Source organism: Ruditapes philippinarum, unplaced genomic scaffold, assembly GCF_026571515.1.
Source record: "Ruditapes philippinarum isolate M1 unplaced genomic scaffold, ASM2657151v2 ctg2367_1_1_1_1, whole genome shotgun sequence".
Lineage (NCBI taxonomy): Eukaryota > Metazoa > Mollusca > Bivalvia > Venerida > Veneridae > Ruditapes > Ruditapes philippinarum.
This window is the reverse complement of record NW_026863802.1, coordinates 181,499-202,584: the sequence shown is the minus strand read 5'-3', so window position 1 is coordinate 202,584 and position 21,086 is coordinate 181,499. Positions and strand designations below refer to the sequence as shown.

The following is a 21,086-nucleotide window of genomic DNA, read 5'->3' as shown; positions in this document are numbered from 1 at the left end:
TTCACTTTCAGCATGGTCATGAGTAGAAAATGTACTCATATCAGTTGAAAAGCATGTATCGGTGGCGTCTGTGGCCAAGTGGTTTAGGTTGTTAACTTCAAACCACTTGCCCATGACGACATTTGGTTCGAATCTCGATAGGGACTTTGGATTATTTTGTGAGGAAGTTATCCAGCTAGTTTACAGGACGTCGGTGGTTCTACTCCGGTGCCAGTTTGTGCCAGAAATAATGCACAAAAGGGCACCTGAGTTCTTCTTACACCAGTAAAGCTGGAATGTCGCCATATAACCTATACTGCATTGGTGCGACGAAAACCGAACAAAAAGTACTATCAGAATGTCAATCCAAACGCTGAATGACTTATACACTGAAAAGTTCACAATCACGCAAAATACAATTATTGGTCTCAAATATTGCCAAATATTCCTCTAGGCAAGGAAGTTCTTCAATAGTCGATGCCTATAATGCATATAGATGCACCTGGAGATTTGCTCCACCTGTCAAGAAGTCGCCATAAGACCATAACATTGTTGGTAAAACTAAATTATATTTTATAGTCTGGAATAAATTTAATAAAATTAAATATTTAATATATATGCATTCTACTTGAGTGTCTGAAATAATGCGTCGAGGAACACCTGGTATTTTCCTCCATCTTTCGAAAATCTGACAAGTGGCCATAACAACATTAATTATCGAGGGCATAAACATACCTTTAACAAGGGCATAAATATACCTTAAATTATGGCATAAATAGACATTATTCGATGGCATAAATATACCTTTAACAAAAACATAAATATACATAAATAGAAGGCATAAACAAACATAAATCGAGGACTTGAACATACGTAATTCCGAGGACATAAACATACATAAATCGAGGTCATGGACATACAAGTATCAAGCACATAAACTTGTGTATTGTTGGCATAAAAATACATATATAGACAGCATAAACATATGTCTATCGAGCAAATAAACACATATATATGGATAAACATATAAATATTGAGGGAATAAACATACACATAAACATAAACGTATGTATAGAAGAACATTAACATATATAAATAAAGGGCATAAACATAAGTTTAACAAGAACATAAACAAACATTTTATGTTTATTGATGGTATTTAATAGTATACTTTCATGCCTAAAGTAAACTGTTAATGGTATAATCTACAACTTTATAGCTATATATATAATTTTTATTAAAGTCTTATCCATACATAACATTTATAACAATTTAATTACAAATTTTAAAATACAAAATTATAAATATTTACTGTATTCTTCCACAGATCAACGGGAGCACTAAACACAAATGATAATTAAGAAATATGCTCAGAAATAAAATAAAAGGCTATATTTGCGCTTTTCCTCACCCTATAGGAGTTAAAAAGTGTTGGAATGCTTTTTAATTTTGTGTCACTTTTTACATAAGGTCCTTTGTTATTCAATGCAATGTATTTTCAGTATCACCCTAGAAGTTTCTTAGTTTCTCACCAAACCATTTATAAGAATGCAACAAAAGGATATAGATTAAATCATTCATCCTTTTAAGATATCACTTAATATAAAAAAATTAAAAAAAGTTCTGACTTGCTAATTTTTTATCATGCTTTCACATTTGGGCCAGTTTTAGAAGAATGAATGATGAATTGATATTGTTTAATCAACTAAGTCTCTGTTTAAGTCTATGACAGGTTATAGATGTGAATGCAGTTGCCATATTTCTCACCCAAATTATCACAGCTGTAATACAGCTTCTTTGTTTTTCCCCACCAACATACAGCCTGTGGAGTCTTCTGATCCTGCAGCACCACCTTTCCTGTAGAACAATCTCCTGATATCTCTTCTATAACATTTCTCCCTTCATCACACACAAAGACAGTACCATCATCTGACAGTGACATTCCTGTAGGGAAACTCATACCACTATAACTTCCAATCACATCACCTTGCCAGTTTAATCTTGTAACTGTCTTCATGACATAGTCAGATACATAGATAGAACTTCTGTTACATGTGATATAACATGGACAATTGAAATTATTTTTTTCATCAATTGTTGTCAGTAAAGTGCCATTAATATCAAGGATCTGAAGTTTTGAAGGATTAGGGAATGACACAACAAGTTTACCTTGATAACAGCTTATACCATAACACTTCCCATCGACCTTTATAGTATGCCTCTTTATGAGTTTGTTTGATGAAATTATTATTAACTGTATTGTTTCTTTGTCAGGAAGTGTGACAGCAAGTTCAGTACTGGTGAATCTTGTAATATCTTGTGGTCCAGCATCTAGTTGTAGTTGATCAGACACTGATTGGCTGCTGGTATCCACCATCTTTACAGCATCGTTATTGTAGTCTGTGATGATAAGAAGATCAGGAGTCACCAGAGTCATTCCTGTTATATTGCATGTTATTTCATCTTTTGATGTCTCCACACAGATTTTTCCCACATGTGAAGATTGTCTTGACTTTATTTGTACAGATTGACATTCTGTATTACCAGCTTTCTGTGTCAGTGTACCCAGTGATTTCTCTGTTTTAAACAAATTTAAAATGACACCATTTGATTGAAAGTTGTGCTCTTTGATATCAAATGATGACAGTGTTATTAGTTGTCTCTCCATATTTTTGATTGTTTTCTCTGCAAGTTTTAAATCAATGAAGAGTCTGTCAGCTTGTTTTGTTGTGTTGAGTTGTTTAATTTTGCCTGATGATATCTTCAGGGATTTGGTTATATCTTCACATGTTGTTTCTACTGCTTTCCGATGTTTGTTATTTTCTTGTTCTATGACTTTAGCTGCATCTTCAGCCTGTCTCTCAAGTACATCTAGTCTTTGGTTGATTTCTTGCCGAAACTTTTTAATGTCATCTAATGCATCTTTGAGAGAGCTGTTTGATTTGTGTGTCATGTCCTTGACATCTTTTAATATCTGTTGAAATTTGTCAGAAGTGGTATTTACTGCATTCAAGATTACTTGATATTCTTTGCTGTCTAATATATCACCAGAAATGTCTGGTATATAGTTGACATTGCAGGAAGTAGCTTGATGTTCAAGGGTAACACAAACACTGCAAAGACATTCTGTATGATCATTACAGTAGAACTTGATCATTTCTTTAGGGTGTTTACGACACGACAAGGTCAAGTCATATAAGAGGCCTGTGTGAATGGATGTTGAGGGTTGCTGCAAAACTTTAGGCATATTAGTAGCGTCCTGCAATGTATGATGTTTGGAAAGCCTATTTATTTTATGGGCTGTGAAGCATGTCTTGCAGAGGTGTTCCTTGCAGACAGTACAGTAACCATGGGCAGGTAGTCTAGTTCCTTCCTCGTCACAAGGCTGGCAGTAAATTTGAAGATCTTCATCTGATGCCATTGATGTTGTTGATGATGAAAATTGTTTTGATGCTTTCTTTCCTGGGACTGCCATGTTTTACCTAAAATGTATTATAAAACATTACTGTGTATTGCATGTTTGTCAAAGTCCTTAAGTGAATACGGGTACATTAAACTCGAGGTTCATAGATGATTTGAAATATGGCAAAGTCTAGTTAATTTCTTCTCTGACCTTTATTGTGGTTAAAAGTTATGTTGGGAAAATATTCAAGCATTTATACATGTTCATTTAATATTTGTGACATGTTTAAATCTTAATCGTGAATGAAAGTTTATTTAATGATATGTAATTGATAAAATATTTTATGCCCAAACTTCTTGTGGGGATATAGATTTTCCTTTGTCTATCCATCTGTAAGGGTACACTTTGTCAGACATTTTCCGGAAGTTCAGGTTTTTTATACTCCTGAAAGTACTCTTTTTGCTTTATAAAATCAATTAAAATAATGCTTAATTCAGTATTTTCAGGTTTTCTGATATTTTTGATTTCGACCGAGCATCTATTATGCTGTCCGTCCGAAGACTGAGAAAACAGTGGAAAGTGGGGGCTTATAATTTAGGCATCCTATTTTAAATTTCATTTAATACCGTTTCTGCAAAATATTTTGAGATTGTAAAGATATTGGTGCAACTGACATATTACATGTTTGTTATTAAAAACATATTTTACAATCTTTTAAATAATCTATTGATTATTATCTATTGCTTTGTCATAGAGTTTAAGTCGAACACGATAACGTTTACATTAATCGGTCAAACTATTATGATAAAATGGGTTGTGCAAGTTATTACGTTATTACATTTTGCACTTTTAATGCAATATAGAAGAATTAAATTGGATATAGATAAGAAAATCTGAGTAGCTCAGTGGTTAGAGAGTTCAAGATATGAAGAGTTCACGTTAAGAAAATGTAGTTTTTTTCGAGTTCAAATCTGGAATTGTGCAATATATTTTGTCTGTATGGTTTTTACTTTCGTCAAACATTTTCATATTCTCTTTTATAAACCTGTGACTAATTTAATATTTTGTACAATTTCAAGTTAAATTTATAACGATTCAGCAAAATTGAAGATTTTAACAGTCATCAAACAGATTGATTAGTATTGTCAATTTAATTCTTTATAAAATTCTGAATTCAGTGTGCTACATCTTTTAACAATGTCGGCTCATTTGTATATTTATATATTTTAAATTTCTTACATTCCACATTTATCACTATAATCACGTACGACTGTGTTGCCTCTAACATTACTTGTTAAAGCGATTGTGTGTAAAACTAAATGTTCTCAAATAGTATAATGTGAAATAAATTCACGAGGAACTAAAAGCCAGTTCTTTGAAAATTATCTAAAAAACAAAAAATAAAAGAAAAGATGCCTTTTCTAAGAATCGAACAACGGTCCCTACACTGACGAAGACTATACGAACCGCGGTCTCTATACTGAATAAGTCAACACTCAACGACTATACGCTATTACGCTGGACGGCTAAAAAATGAGTAATTTATATTAGGTGGTTAAAAATTTAGGCGATAAATTGTATGCTTTTATATAAGAATTATCGACACCCCTTTTTTGTCAATATTGATGTAAGCAGATAGTGAAAGGAATAGCGAATTCGTATGTCCCATATTCAGGTACTTTATACCAAGATTAACCGGCCATGCATGATGAGGTGATTTGAAAGGTAAATGTTTACAGCAGACATTCCCAAAGGTGTTTTGACATTTCACATTCGGATCAGATTCTTAAAAGAATCACTGGACTTAACCAGTTTTCGTATCGGTAAAAAGGACAAAATTAAAAAGAAAACTTTTTTATCCTGAATCCATGTAGACATTTTGCCAAAATGGTTTCCGACTATTAACTTGAAAACCAATGGGACCTTGTCATTCAAACTTCATAGAAGCATTGGTCTTGGACGCTTAATGAATGCTTTTGATTTTTTGGTCAAAATCTAAAAAGTCTAAAATCTAAATCATGTAAATCATTGTAAATGGTCATGGTGACATTGACCTTTTATGACAAAACGGTTCCCAACCAATAACTCTACAACCCATAGGCCCCAACCGTAATTGTGCAATGCCTAATTTTTGAGTTATTGCCCTTTTTGAAAAAATACACTATGAACTTTGTCCAGGACATAGCTCTGAAACTGCAAGATATATGAACAAGAAACTATTTCTCTGTGACCAAAACCAATTTCTGGGAGCATCACTCGGTTTAACCGGCTCTTGTTAACTTAAAACTGTACATTTAATGCTTATATTTAGATATGAACAATGAACAATACTTTATTTCATTTTAAAGAATCCACCCATGCACATGAACAGAATAACAAATCGTACAATGTTATAACATGCACAATTTATAGCTCCTCTTTTCAAGGAAAAAATGATGTGGAGTTATTGTTATAACACTCTTGTCGGCATTAACATTGATGTGGACATTGGTTAACCTTTTTGTTAAGGTCCATTTTCTCAGAAAATATAATAGCTTATTATTCACTTCAAACTTGGTGTACTTGTTTATTGTCATGAAAGGACACCATAATTTTTTCAAAAGGGCAGATAATCCTAAAATTATTTTATAACCAAAACAATGTATTCATTTCAAACTTGAAATTTTTGTAGACTATTAAGGGCTGGTAAGTCTGCTAATCACATTTACAGAATAATATCCCTTCTTTTCTATGTTGATTTCATTGAACTATATTATAAAGCAATGAGAAAAGAGGAGTGATCTGTCCACAGATATGCCTGGTTACAAATATAAATATAACTAAAACGCATGCAAAATAACCCAGTCCAGAAGTTTTCCAAACCATGACTTTTTGTATTAAAATATATTTATATTTAACATCCTTTAAAAAAACATAATAAAATAATAATGCTCACTAGTCGCATTTGTTAGAGAGTCATTTTTATTTTTGTAAATATTAAGATAATAAATGAAAATATTTTACCTTCAAATCGTAATCCTCAAATTGTCTCACACGTTTCTAATGTAAATATTTTGCTGTTGATATTGGATACGTGGAATTTGAAATTGATATTTACTTCCTTGTTTTGCGACACCGATTACATTGTAAAGTTACATGTTTAAACCTGAAAGATATCCTTCATTTATATAGCTAATAAAATCCATAGTGTGCAAGAAATTGTTGAATTTTGGTGTTGTGTTTTGCAGTCGGTATTTTAACTGTTATTTATAATATTATTTCAGAGTATAAAAAAAGTCCTGATTATGAAATTTTGAAAGTTGTTTTTTCAACTCGTGCTGAAAATTTAAGTTGTTATCTCCCCTATAGTTTATCAGTGTAAATATTTAAACTTTAATGATGACCTGGTAGGACTATCATAAACTATATTGAGAAATGAGATAAAACAGGTTTTGAATCATTCAGATACAACATTAAAAGGAAAACAGAATGATTATGACTTCCCCACTTGTATTTTAAACAATGTTTTTAGCTATACATAATAAAGTCATTGTTATGGTTTTATGATGGTTTTTGGAGGAATAATGGGGGAACTTAATGAGACTTATATTGGGAATATGATAGTTTGATCTATGTTTTAGAATCCATAATCACTTTTAGGATCACACATAGAGGGAAGAAACTGGCTTATCAGTAACACGTCAGTCTTTAAAGTCATCATTTGAGCATGTAAAAACCTAAGACATGATCTAGTGATGAAAATGCATAAATGATCAAATAGTTCAGATAGAGTGCTGAATTGGGTTTGTTTGTGATCTCAAAAGTGTTTGAGATTGATAAAACACCTTTGCTGAGCAGCACCCTTTTGGAGACAAAAGTGACAAGGTTGTGGCATAGAGGTGTTGTCCTAGGGAGGTTACATTAAATGTTCAGTTTTCGTTTAGAGAGATTTCATACTGTTGTCATAAAATGTTATTCGATGCTCTGAAGAGGTCAACTTTGCTCAGGTTGCACTGTATAAAGAGATACAGTCATATCTGTGAACAAAGATCATCCTATAGAGAGACCAAACAATTGGTCTTTAAAGATAATTGGTCTTTATTTCAAGGTTACTTTGTTCTGCTTAAACTAAGAAAAAGGTTGTCTTAAAAGTGGTCTTCATTCAGAGGAGTTCTTTAACACAAGTTTGACTGTAAACTCTTAACTTGTAAATTTCTGTAGAGATACCAGCTTAGCCTTCTCAGAACTACTGTATAACTCAATCTCACAAACTAGATCTCTCGGGTCCTTTTGGCAGAAATACTGTTTTTTTTTGTCCTTTAAACTAACAATTGAAAATATTAGTGTCCATGATTTAAAAAAGTAATGTATTTTAGAGATTAAAAAAATACATTCTCATCAAACATAATGATATTATCTGCTGTGAACATAGACCACTTTAACACTTTCCCCTTGTTTGCCTTGACTAGTTTGACTGTATATTGAAAATCACACTTTTTTGTAGAACACAGACAACAACAACTTGTGGGTTGACATGTTCAAGAACCACATATTGCTATAAAATAATTGTGTATGGAGACATGTCTGATTATGTATACAATGTTTATTTCACTTTCAACCTGGTCTGGAGAAGAAAATGTACTCAAATCAGTTTAAAAGCGTGCATCGGGGGCGTCTGTGGCCCAGCTATTTAGGTTGATAACTCCAAACCACTTGCCCCTCACAGCTTTTGGTTCGAATCCTAGTAGGGACTTTGGATTATTTTGTGTGAGGAAGTTAGTCAAGTTACCTAGATAGTTTACAGAACAATAGTTGTTCTGCTGATGTCTTCCTACACCAGTAAAGCTTGAATGTCGCCATTTAACCTATATACTACATTGGTGTGATGTAAATCCAAACCTAAAAAAGTATGTATCAGACTATCAATCCAAAAGTTGAATAACTTACACACTGAAAAGTACATAATTGTGCAAAATATGTGCTAATATACTACAAAAATTACATGAATTTATTAAAATTTCACACAGTGATAGAGATTAGTGAAAGGAAATGCAGTGTTTTAGAATCATTATTCTATCTTGTTCAATTTTTGAATAACTAAATATTAATGCAGCTTAAAATTAATCACACACTCAGCCTCCTTATGTCAGCTGAGCAGTTACGGTTGCCCAGACTTCAAACCACTTGACCTTTGATGATATGGTCTCATTTTTGCCAAATATTTTGTGTTCCTCCAGGCAAGGAATTTGTTCAGCTAATTACCAGAATGTTGGTGGTTTTACTTGAGTGACAAAATAATGCATTGAAGGGTATGTGGGGTTCTGCTCCACCTGTCAAGCAGTCGCCATATGACCATAACAGTGTTGGTATGACTAAATCATGTTTTAGAATCTGGGTAATGAATTATTTAATGTTTTTAAATCAAATTAAATATTTAAAAAATCATAAACTTTTGACATTGTTTGAACATGGGTTAAGTCTTGTCAATTTATAGACATGAACAAAGTTTGGATGATTTTCACCTGTACTTCAACAACTGTAGTGTCTACAGCTTCTTCATTTCACCACATAAACATTAAGATCAGGGAAAACATGACATATCTGCAACACCACTTTCTTGTAGAGCAGCCTCCTGGTATTTGTTCCATGATATACTATCATTTCTCTCCCTGGAGTCTAACACGAAGACAAATGTTTTATCATACAGTTATGTTACAATTGTCTCCACTATAAGTATGCAGTCACTAATTCTCTTAATCGATATATTATTCTTATGTTTTAACTTATTTTATTACAACAACAAGAAGCTTATACTGACTTTAATTGATGCAATCTGAATAATTTTAAAATGTTACAAATGCTTATGGTACAAAATATGAGTAGAACAGGACAGGTAACATAAAATATTAAGTGCATTTAATAATAACAAAAGAAAAAGACTCACCAGATGAGTTCAATAAAAATATAGAAATTTTTTTAATCTTAGTTTTTAAATGTTATAATAGATGCAACCTACTACAGTCAGTTTATAAATGGATATAAAGTTGTAATTTTTTAGTGTGTTTGTTTTGAAAAGAAATGAACTATTGTAGTTGGTGCACAATTTCAAGATACAGTTAATAGACTATGCATTATTATGATAGTTCTAAGGGTTTTATACTCAAAGTTCATTTTATATGCCCGAAAGGGCATATTATGTAATACCCCCTGGCGTCTATCTGTCTGTCCGTCCGTACGTCCGTCCGTTAGCAGTTGGTTTCCGGAGCATAACTTAAGTTCCATTTGACCCACAATGTTCAAACTTCATAGGATGAGTGTCCATATTGGGTAGAAGACCCCTATTGTTTTTGGGGTCAAAAGGTCAAAGGTCAAGGTCACTATTACCTTGATACTGAAAACAGTTTCCGGAGCATAACTTAAGTTCCATATGACCTACAATGTTCAAACTTTAAAGGATGATTGTCCATACTGGGTAAAAGACCCCTATTGATTTTGGGGTTACAAGGTCAAAGGTCAAGGTCACTATTACCTTGATACTGAAAACAGTTTCTGGAGCATAACTTTAGTTCCATTTGGCCCACAATATTCAAACTTCATAGGATTATTGTCCATATTGGGTAGAAGACACCTATTGATTTTGGGGTCAAAAGGTCAAAGATCAAGGTCACTATTACCTTGATACTGAAAACAGTTTCCGAAGCATAACTTAAGTTCCATTTGGTCCACAATATTAAAACTTCATAGGATGATTGTCCATATTGGGCAAAAGACCCCTATTGATTTTGGGGTCACTAGGTCAAAGGTCAAGGTCACAATTACCTTAAAACCAAAAACAGTTCCAGAGCATAACGTAAGTTCCATTTGGCCCACTATATTCAAACTTCACATTTGATTTTGATTTTGGGGTCACAAGGTCAAAGGTCAAAGTCACTTTTACCTTTATCCTGAAAAAAGTTTCTAGAGCATAACTTAAGTTCCATTTGGCACACAATATTCAAACTTCATAGGATGATTGTGCATATTGGATAGAAGACCCCTATTGATTTTTGGGTCACAAGGGCAAAGGTCAAGGTCACTATAACCTTTAAATTGAAAACAGTTTCCAGAGCATAACTAAAGTTCCATTTGACCCACAATATTCAAACTTTCTAGGATGATTGTCCATATTGGGTAGAAGACCCCTATTGATTTTGGGGTCACAAGGTCAAAGGTTAAAACCTTTATTAATAACTTAAGTATTAATCAACCTACAGCTGTAAAATTTTATAGGATGAACTGCTAATTCCCATGTCTTACAAATGCTTCATCCTCACTAAAAAAACACTTTCGGGCATATAATGCTCCGCCTAGCGGTGCTCTTGTTGTAGTTATGCCCCTTTTTAACTTTTGTACAAATTGCTTATTAAGTTAGAATGATTTTAAGGCTATGAAAATTTCAACTTAAATTTATCCAGAAAGGAATATTTTAGGAGTTATGACCCTTTTTAGCATAAAGTATTTATGAACATTAGTAATTGATAATCATAGCCCTTATCAGACATGGGGCATTATACTGAAGGCAATATTTTTAGGAGTTATGTCCCTTCTAAACAAAAAATATTAATAAATATTTGTCATTAGCCTTTACCAGAAAAACATTATCACTGCACAAGGTACCTTTGTTGTTCCGTTGTATTATCAGCATCACCAAACCATTTATAAGAATGCAACAAATGGATAGATTAAATCATTCATCCTCATGACATAAGATTTATTTAAACATGTAAAGATAAAAATAGTTCTGACATAAAAGTATCTTGCTAAATTTTCAAAGATTTTTCTAAACATTGAAAACTTTAAAAAAAAAATCTAGCATTAAAGTATCTCGCTATGTTTTCATCATTATTTCACTTTAAAGGGATATTCAGGCAAAATAATGACAAAAATATTAAAATGATCTTATGTACTCAAATCACGCTGAAATGACTTTTCTTGAAGTTTCAGCAAATGAATTTCTGCTTAATTATTCTAATAGTATTTGGGTGTTAAAGCGGTAAAGGATTATTAAGTCTATATTATGTTGAACAAATATTTAAGACTACCAATAAAGGATCAACTAAATATGTTTTTAGAAGACAAGTCAAGGTTGTCTGAAGCGAAAACCACTTGAAGTGTACAATAACAAATATATGTGTGGATATGTGATCGATTTGAAACAAGCCCTAATCATTCATTGTTGACATTGTTCTTTAACGGTTGCCAAGAGTTAATTTTTGACAAAGCTATTGTGAAAATCCGTAGCGCTTCTGGAACCTGACCTCACAGCGGTAGACTACTATTTTATTCTGTCGTATATGGAGAAAAAGTTTTTGTTCCTTTGAGATGTTCTAACTAAGTATTATCGATTTTGATGGCTATTTATCAGAATAAATGAAAATAAAAAAATTCAAAAAAACTAAAATAAAATTTTGCCTGTGTCTCCCGTGTGCTACACCAGTTTAGAAGAAGAGATTGATGAATTTTAGAGCATAACTGGGTTTGATCTAGTATTTGTTTTAATTCAATCTGGCTTAAGATGTAAGTCTATGTTAAGTCTATGACAGGTTATTAGGATGTTGAAGGTTTGTTTGCATATATTTCAACGCAAAAGCCAACCGCTATAAGATAAACATGTTGTTGCTGTCTCTCACACCAACAACAATGCCGTGTTGGGTGGTCTTCGAGATCCTGTACACCTACTTTCCTGTACATACAATCTCGCTGATATCTCTTTCTATTAGTATTTTCTCCACCAGTCCAGCAAAACAAAAGACAGTACCATAGATGGCTGACAGTGCACCGATTGCCTCAGGATCTTATTCTTTCATACCACTTATATCTACCTAATCAAATAGTCACCCCTGCTAGTTTTAATCTTGGTTACTGTCTTTCATGTCCTCAGTCAGATGACAATAGATAGAAACTGCTGTACATGTGGATATATTCTGGAGCTTTTGAAATCATGTGTTTCCAAAAACAATTGTGTCAGTATATGTGCCATTCAATATCTAATGATGCTGAAGTTTTGCCGGAGTCAGACGGTAAATGACACAGTGACAATTTTACCTTGGATTAACAGCTGTAAACCATGACAGCATCCCATCAACCTTCAAAAAGTGTGCTGCTTGTTTTGAGTTTGTTGTTGATGAATTGAAAGTATATAATTTGTAATGTGTTTGTGTTGTCAGCGAAGTCGTGTAGCAGACAAGTTCAGTACTGGTTACTGTGGTGATGATCCCATGGCTTGCATCTGACTAGTTGTTAGTTTGATCAGACCATACAGATTGAGCTTGCGTGGTATCTGGACCATCTTTTTTTAGCAGCTTTGTTGTACTGTATGTCTGTGATTGATAAGAAGATGTCAGAGCAGTCAGAGCATCCGTTATATTCAGTATCTAATCTTTATCTTTTGATGTCTTACATCAGATTTCCTCACTTGACATGAAAAAGTGTCTAACTTTATGGTTGTACAGATTGACAATGTCTGTAGTCTAAATGTTTTCTGTGTATCAATGTATCCCCCAGGTGACTTCTCAGTTAAAAACAAATTTAAAATTACATTATAATGATTTGAAAGTGTGTGCTCTTTGATATCAAATGTATAGCAGTGTTAGTTATTTATCCTCCTAATATCTTTGATTGTTTTTCTCTGCAAGTTTTAAAATCGAAGTGAAGAGTTTGTCAGCTTGTTTTTGTTGTGTTGAAGTTGTTTGGATTTTGTCCTGATTATATCTTTAGAGAATTTGGTAACTTCCTGCACGATGTTGTGTTCGTAACTGCTGTTCAGAGTGTTTTTTTGTTTTTCTTGTGTTATGACTTTAGATTCTGCATCTTCACCTGTTCTCTCAAGCTTCATCTTAGTCTTTGGTTGATTTCTTGCCGAAACGTTTTAATTGTCATCTAGATGCATCTTAAGAGAGCTGTTTGATTTGTGGTGTCCATGTCCCTTTACATCTTTTAATATCTGTTTAAATGGTGTCAGAAGTGGTATTTTACTGCATTTGCAAGATTAACTGTGAATATTCTTTAATGTCTTATTAATCGTCACCGAGAAATGTCCGTATATTAATCGACTGTTGCGAGGATAAACAACTTGATGTTCAAGGGTAGACACAAACAGCTGCCAGAGGTAAATTCTGTTATGATTGTAGTAGGATATTGTTATCATTTCTTTTTGAGTGTTTACGACACGGCAATGTCAAGGTCATCAGACAGGCCTGGGTGAATGGATGTTTGAGGGATGCTGCGAAAGTACTTTAGGCATGCTTGTTGTCTATCGCAGAGCGTTATGCTGTTTGGAAGAGCCGCCTATTTTTTTTTATGGGCTGTAAATGCATGGTTCTGGCTAAAGGTGTTCGTTTGCAGTCAGGTTGCAAGTACCATGGGCAGGGAGTCTAGGACTTCCTTCGTCTATCAAGGCTGGCATAGTATAATTTTGAAGAGTCTTCACTGATGCCTATGGATGTTGTTTGAAGATTGTAAAATTGTTTTTGAGGCTTTCCTTTCTGGGACTGCTCATGTTTACCTAAAGATGTTATTATAAAAGATTACTATGTATTGCACTGGTTATCAATGTCCTTTAGTTAAAGTACATGAAACTAAAGATTTCATAGATGAAATTTTAAACTAAGGCAAAGTCTAAGATTATTTTAATATGTACCTTTTTGTGAGAAAAGTTATTGTTTGGAAAATATCATAGGCAAGTATAGTTCAACATCACTGAAGTTTGCGTGAATCTGTCGTACACCTAAACATCAACTTTTGTGGCAAAAATATTTAAATTTCTGTAGTCTTTAACATAAAACAGAAACAATCTGCTTACCATTTCGCAAAAAGCCACAGTCGTCAATTAAATATGTGTTAATACATGATGAAAACATTCATCATTTTATGAATGTTCTTGTTGCGTTAAAAAATATTTTTTAGTTTTTCCATATAGTAAAGATAGTTTTTGTTTTAAGTTTGAAATTCAACAATATAACAGTTTAGTAAATTATACTGAACACATAAAAAATAAGGTGTAACAACCGATAGTTCACGTATTGTAAATGAATGACAATGATTGTTCCTTTCAAAATTGCCGACCTAATATCTTTGATTTGAATCATTTATCTGATTTTGAATGTGAATAGTGTTAATTGTTAACCCTTTTTTGTCATACAGCAGGATAAGAATGTAAAATGCTGATAGCTTATGACGAATTTTTTGTAGAGAGTTTCAATTGATTGTTTGCTCCTTTCTGTTTCGAAATAGTGACTGTGAACTATTTGAAGACGTCAGTTATATATATTGTTCATTTTCAATATTGATGATCGTTGTGTTTTAAATTGTCCCCAGCATTTTCGAAGAAAAAAGGGGGAGTATTAGTAAATAGGTCTCCGTCCGTCTTCCCGTGCGACATTCTATGGTCTATGAGCTGTCATTACGTCCATAATTTATGTTTATAAAAAAAGGAGGAAAAGAAGAAAAAATCCCGAGGTAAATGCCGACTGTTTTATATGGTATTTTAACTGGTTTCTAAGTGGGAAAAGTCCACATAATAAGATCAAAGAAAAAGCCTACATAAAACCACAATTGTTGGCAGTTCCGTTCGCGTCACACACTTTCGTGTCCGGTCCATAAACTTTGTCATTTATAGAAGAAATCTGAAATAATTGCACAAATTTTTTGTAATAAACGATGTGTCATTTGCGATCAACCTAGACCCCGTACCTGCCAATGTTCAGAGTCGCACTGCGTCATTCAAGGTCAAATCGATTGTCTATTGGTGATGGGTAGTATTTCGTGGTCCGTCCATAACTTGCTTATTGAAGGGTAAATTTTGTAAATTACTTTGCCAACAATTATTACAATAAGACTGATGTGTTCATGCGGCACAATACGGTCCCCTACCTCCAAGGTCAAGGTCATCACTTGAGTCCAATATGTTTAACATAGTCTTTCATAGGTCATATTTTGTGTCCGGTCCATAATCGTTTTTTCATTTTACCAAAGAATCTGAAATAACCTTGCACAGAATGGTTTGTTATAAGTAAGACGATGGTCAGCGCATCGAAGCCAGACCCTTTACCTAGGGTCAATGGTCGCACTTGTCATCAATGTCAACAATTGTCTAGTTTGATGGTATATTCGTGTCCCTCATAACTTTCTTTAAGTTTTGAAGGGATTGTTTGTAAAAGTACTTGCATCAATTTGTCCCAACATAATGCATATCGAATGTGGTCATGCAAAAAACCGGTCAACCTACCTCCAGAGGTCAAAGGTCAAACTTGGAGGCAAAGATTAAACATAGTCTTTTACAGGGTAATAGTTTTGTGTCCAGTCCAAAAACTTTTTCATTTATTCAACGGAATCTGAAAATATGCCTTGGCTACAAATGGTTTGTTATAATATAAACGATGTGTCATGCGCACAAAACCAGAGCCTCCTACCTCCAAGGGTCAGGTGCGCAACTGTCATTCAAGGTCAACATTGTCTATTGATGGATAGAGGCGTGTCCGTCCAAACTTTCTTATCTTTGGAAAGGTATTTTGAAATACTTGCCACAATGTGTTTTACAATAATAGACTCGACCTGCGTGTCCCATGCGCGAACAAACCGTTCACCTACATATCAAGTCAAGGTCACAACTTAGAGTCAATGAAGATTAAACATAGTCTTTACATGGTATATAGTTTTTGTGTCCAGTTCCCATATCTTTTCGAAATAGAGTCAAAGGAATTTTGCAAAACTTGCCACAAATGAGTGGCAACTGAAATTATAGAAATGTGTGTCTTGCCAACAACCTGCAATCCCTAGCTCCACAAGTTCAAGGCACACTTAGAGTCTAAGAAGTTAACATATGTCTGTTTTTAGGGTAGTATTTTGAGTCTGAACAAGACTTCTATGCAGGAGTTTTGAAGATTAAGCTAGGCACAAATAGTCATCAATGAGTTAAGATGATAAGTGGTGCGCATGCATTAACACATTTGTCTCGTACTCTCCAAGGTCAAGGTCACGAGCATAGAGAATCAAGATTTACATTGCTTTAAATATGGTTAAAGGAATAGTGTGTTCCAAGTCCATAAGCCTGGGATTTAAAAATACTTGTGGCACTATAATAACAAATAAAAAAAGATGATGATTCAGGCGCAAAAACATGGGCCGCCTACCGTCCAAGGTCCACTTTAAGCAAGGAGATTTGACATAATGTCGTGTTATGATGGGTATATTTTGTGTCTGATCTATTAACTTCTACATGAGGTGTAAAGGGATTTTAAAAGTTAAGCTTGGCAACGAATAGTAGATATGGTAATTAAGACGAATATGGTCAGGTGCAGCCGAGACACGCTTGCACCCAACCTTCCAATGGTCTCAAGGGTCTACAGGCTTAGAGGTCAAGAGTTAACATGATAGAATTTTTAAAGTTTTGGGTGGTTTTCATTTACTAGTAATTTCTTCAATGATTTATTGTTGCATGAAATTGCAGATGACTAATGCTGTGAATTCATTAATATGTTGGAGCTGAATAGTGTCCTGAAATCCATGACCTCAATTCTTTTAATAGCCCAGTTTGCTTTCATATAAAACTCCCGAGGCGAGGACGTTGGTTAACTTGCTGTACATAATTGTGTGTAATGAAAGTTGTATTGTCATGTGAATATGTAATTTATTAAAAGCTTTGATGCCACCGTAGTACTGTGCAGATTGGGGGAAGGGTGGGGTGGCATTGTGTTGCGTCCTAGCTTGTTTATCTTGCAGTTTAATAGTGTCTTTTTGTGTAAAATAGATTCGAGATATTGAATGGCAAAAAATCTGTGTTATATTGAAATTTCTGAATACATGTTAGTTGTCATATTATGCTATCTTAGGTATGTTCGTATGATTATGATAATAGCTATGATAGAGCATGTATAATGAGCATGTCTGATATGTATTATTTGTATATCAAGTATGATATTAACCGCCCATGTATGTTAGGGTAGATGTATAAAGGTAAGAAGTTGTCTGGACGTATGAGATTAATACAGTAGATGCCATTTCACTTTAAATGGATCAGGAAAGTCGTTAAAATGAATCACTGCATGAACAAAATTAGTTCTTTCTTGATCATATGGAAAAAATAAAAAAAATGGCCTAGCTCTGTGGTTCCTTTGCCGTCAAATTTCATAGGTACCTTAGTTTTGGCCACTGCATGACCCCTATTGCTTTTAGGGTTGCAGTTTTAAATGTCAAGGTAACACTGACCTTGAATGTCAGAACAGTTTTTGATCAGTAACAACCAATGAGACCTTAACAATCATACCTGGTAGAAGCATTTGTCTTGGGCAGAAAATGATCTCTTTTGGTTTGCAGGGTCAAAGGTCAAGGTCCAATGAGTTTTTGACTAATTACTTCACAACCCAGTGGCTCTATGGCCTCAAACTTGTGACAAGTCATGTCCATTATCTATTAACAAAATTGATAATGGACTGTTCTAGAAGGTGGACCGGAAGTTCAGCAGGTTAGGGGCTAATAAAGATCTAGTGCAAACAGTATTTTATTAAGGTTAAACTTTTTCTCTTTTCAAAGAGTTATTATCATGACCCTCGTCAGCATCAACATTGACGTGGACATTGGTTAACCATTTTGTTAAGGTCCATTTTCTCAGAAAACATAATAGCTTATTATTCACTTCAAACTTGGTGTACTTGTTTATTGTCAAGAAAGTACACCATTAATTTTCAAAAGGACAAATAATCTTTAAATTATCTTATAACTAAAAAAAATGCATTCACTTTAAACTTGAAATTCTTGTAGACTATCAAGCGCTTTAAGTCTGCTTATCACATTTACAGAATAATATCCTTTCTTTTCTAAGTTATATTTGTAATATAATAGCAATGAGAAAAGTGGAGTGCTCTGTCCAGACGTTTTTCAATACCATGACTTTGTGTATCAAAATATATCATGTATATTTAACTTCCTTTTTTTAAAAAAAGCATAATGAAATAATGTTTCCTTTATAAGAGAGTCATTTTTGTAGACATTAAGATATTCAATAAAAATATTGTACCTCGACACTATAATACTTCAATTGTCTCACAGGTTTCTAATGTAGATATTTTGCTGTTGATAATGGATACGTGGAATAGGAGAGACTTACAGGTACGTCACTGTTATCTCTTATGTGTACCACGTGATACACATTTTCCCAGAAGGTCGTACAAACATTTGTAAACAATTGCGGCTTCTGATAAGATGTATGCGGTAAAATTGACAGAAAATGATGTAGGCCTACCTGGAGCTAAATTTCGCTCATGTGATATATCTGAGCATTCAGTTGTTGAATTACAGAGATGGTTACAATGTCGAGGATTAAAATTGTCCGGAAATAAACCAGAACTAATTGACAGGTAAGATATAGATCTACTCTACACACACACACAATATACATGTACTCTGTATATAATACTTTCTAAATATTTAGCATAAAGGGTATGTTAAAAATAAATACTGTTTGATATTTTTATTTATATAGATAATAAAATTTGTTCTGAAATATGTCTATCCAAATTCATTTAGTGTTATTAAACAACTCCCCTAAGTGTAATAGTTTGACTCCTATAAGTTACAGGGATAAACTATAAATTATCAGACACAGGTGTAGGTCATAGATTTTATCATGTATCTTATCTTTATAGATCTTCTGCACATTTTACCTCTGGTGAGAGGGATATTGATTATTTTTGTTTCTTATTTGCCAGTATAACAATGTTAATGGGTCATTTACTTAAATTTTTTCAGATGCAAAGCCTGTCTTGAAGCTGGGGGGGGGGCAAGTTTCAAATGATGAGGGCAAATGGTTTCAAAAAAAAGTCCAAGAAGTATTAGCCAATGTCCAAAGCACAGACACAACTACAGTTCCTGTTCTGCCAGTGACTGGCTGGAAAGACTTCCCTTCTGCAAGTCTCTCAGAGGGATATTGCTATGGCACTATATATTATAATGTCATTACAACAGCTAAGGTTGACTACGGCAAAAATGAGAGCGAAGATTTAACATATTTCAACACTTCAAAGCCATTAATGAAAGGAAGACAATACTTTCGTAGTGGACATGTTAAAGATATAAAACACATATCAAAAAATGGCATTCAATTCATAAAATGCATAGTGCAAGCTTCATATTCTGTTAAACAACACTACAATGTGTCCATCACCCTACATGGAAATTCCGGGAAAGTGCTTGATGCCTCATGTGCCTGTAAGGCTGCTATGAGTAGATGAAATCATATTCCAGCTTTATTATTTGCCGTTAATGACTACATTTTGGAATATGGTCATCATATAGCTTCAACATCTAAACTGTGTAGTTGGAACAAGGGGTTGAAGATCAAGCGTGATCCTCAGCCTTGCCACACAGCCACATATAGCAAAAAAATGAAACCAGACAGAATTATCCACTTTGATCCAAGACCTGAACAGCAAGATGACAATTCCTTTATAAATAATTTTATAACAACACTACCTTCCTGTCATTCATCAACTATGTTTAAACAAATTCTTGAAATAAATTATGAAGACTATGAGGTGGATAAAAGTCAGTTAACATTAAGATCTGAATCTGCATTGAAATTATTTTAATCAACAGTAAGTGGCAATGAACCCTACCAAATATGTAACACACAAACTCAATCTTAGTCAGAGGAATGGCACCGAAGTAGACTGTTATTCATCACAGCATCAACAGCAAAAGAGGTATTACACGTAAAAACTGACCGTGGAAAGTATCACTTATTAAGGCGATTACTCTGGAGTAATACTCTTCCGGACCTGAAGCATTGAAATATGGAAGAACAGATGAGCCAAAAGCGTTGCATCAGTACAGGGCAAGTCTAGATAAGAATAAAACTGTGGCAGCTACAGATTAACCCGAAATATCCAGAGCTTGGATGTAGCCCTGATGGCATTGTCACAACTGATGTCACACTTACCAGTGTTGTAGAAATAAAATGTCCTCTGGTACTTGAAAACATCAACCCATATGATATAGATGAATTGCAACCAAAACAGAGATGTGCTCTCTGCTATACTGTTACAGATGGGAAAATGTGTGTCAAGAAGACTCATGCTTATTTTTATCAGGCACAAATGCAAATGGCAATTTGTGAGACTGATACATGTGATTTTATCGTCTGGTCACCAAAAGGCATAATTGATGAAACAATCAAACGAGATGTTGAATTTTGGGAAAAAATACTTCCTAACATGATTGCTTTCCATAACAACATCCTTTTACCAGAATATTTGGAAATGAGGGTACCCCGTCGTCTTATGCAATGTGAACTGGCTTTAGTGTAAAAACTGAGAACAGACATTGTGTAAATAGGTTTACAATGTTTTATTTAGTATATATAGCGTTCACTTTTTGTAAGATCTGCACAATATATACATAAACATATATACAATAGTAACTTGATCAAGTAGTATGAAAATTTGTATTATATAATATTCAATGTTTTAAATGAATTATACATACACTATTTGTAATTTAAATACTTTTCTATTTTATATTGATTATTTATAATGATTAATAAATATGTACATGTTCCAGAAACACTTTGTTTTTCCCTTTATTTTACTTCACTAATGGTTCCTGATAGTTAACAAGAAATCCTATAATTTTTTCAATCTGTGTAGCCATTGGCTTGAAGCATAATGGCAAAGTTGTGCCAATTATCTTAATT

General features: G+C 33.7%; 1 protein-coding gene across 2 annotated transcripts; it reads right to left on the bottom strand.

Annotated features, from left to right (window-relative positions):
- Nucleotides 1-1,612: 1,612 nt before the first annotated feature.
- Nucleotides 1,613-18,527, bottom strand: LOC132723365 (uncharacterized). Of its 2 annotated transcripts, none has more exons than XM_060708065.1 (2): nt 18,414-18,527; nt 1,613-3,461 (listed from the first exon to the last, which is right to left on the bottom strand). In XM_060708065.1, exon 2 carries the CDS (start codon nt 3,452-3,454, stop codon nt 1,703-1,705), a length of 1,752 nt encoding a protein of 583 aa, XP_060564048.1. In that variant the 5' UTR covers nt 3,455-3,461; nt 18,414-18,527; the 3' UTR covers nt 1,613-1,702. The 2 variants fall into 2 exon arrangements, with proteins under 2 accessions (XP_060564048.1, XP_060564047.1); XM_060708064.1 differs by lacking the exon at nt 18,414-18,527 and adding an exon at nt 6,386-6,624.
- Between the last annotated feature and the right edge of the window lie 2,559 nt (nt 18,528-21,086).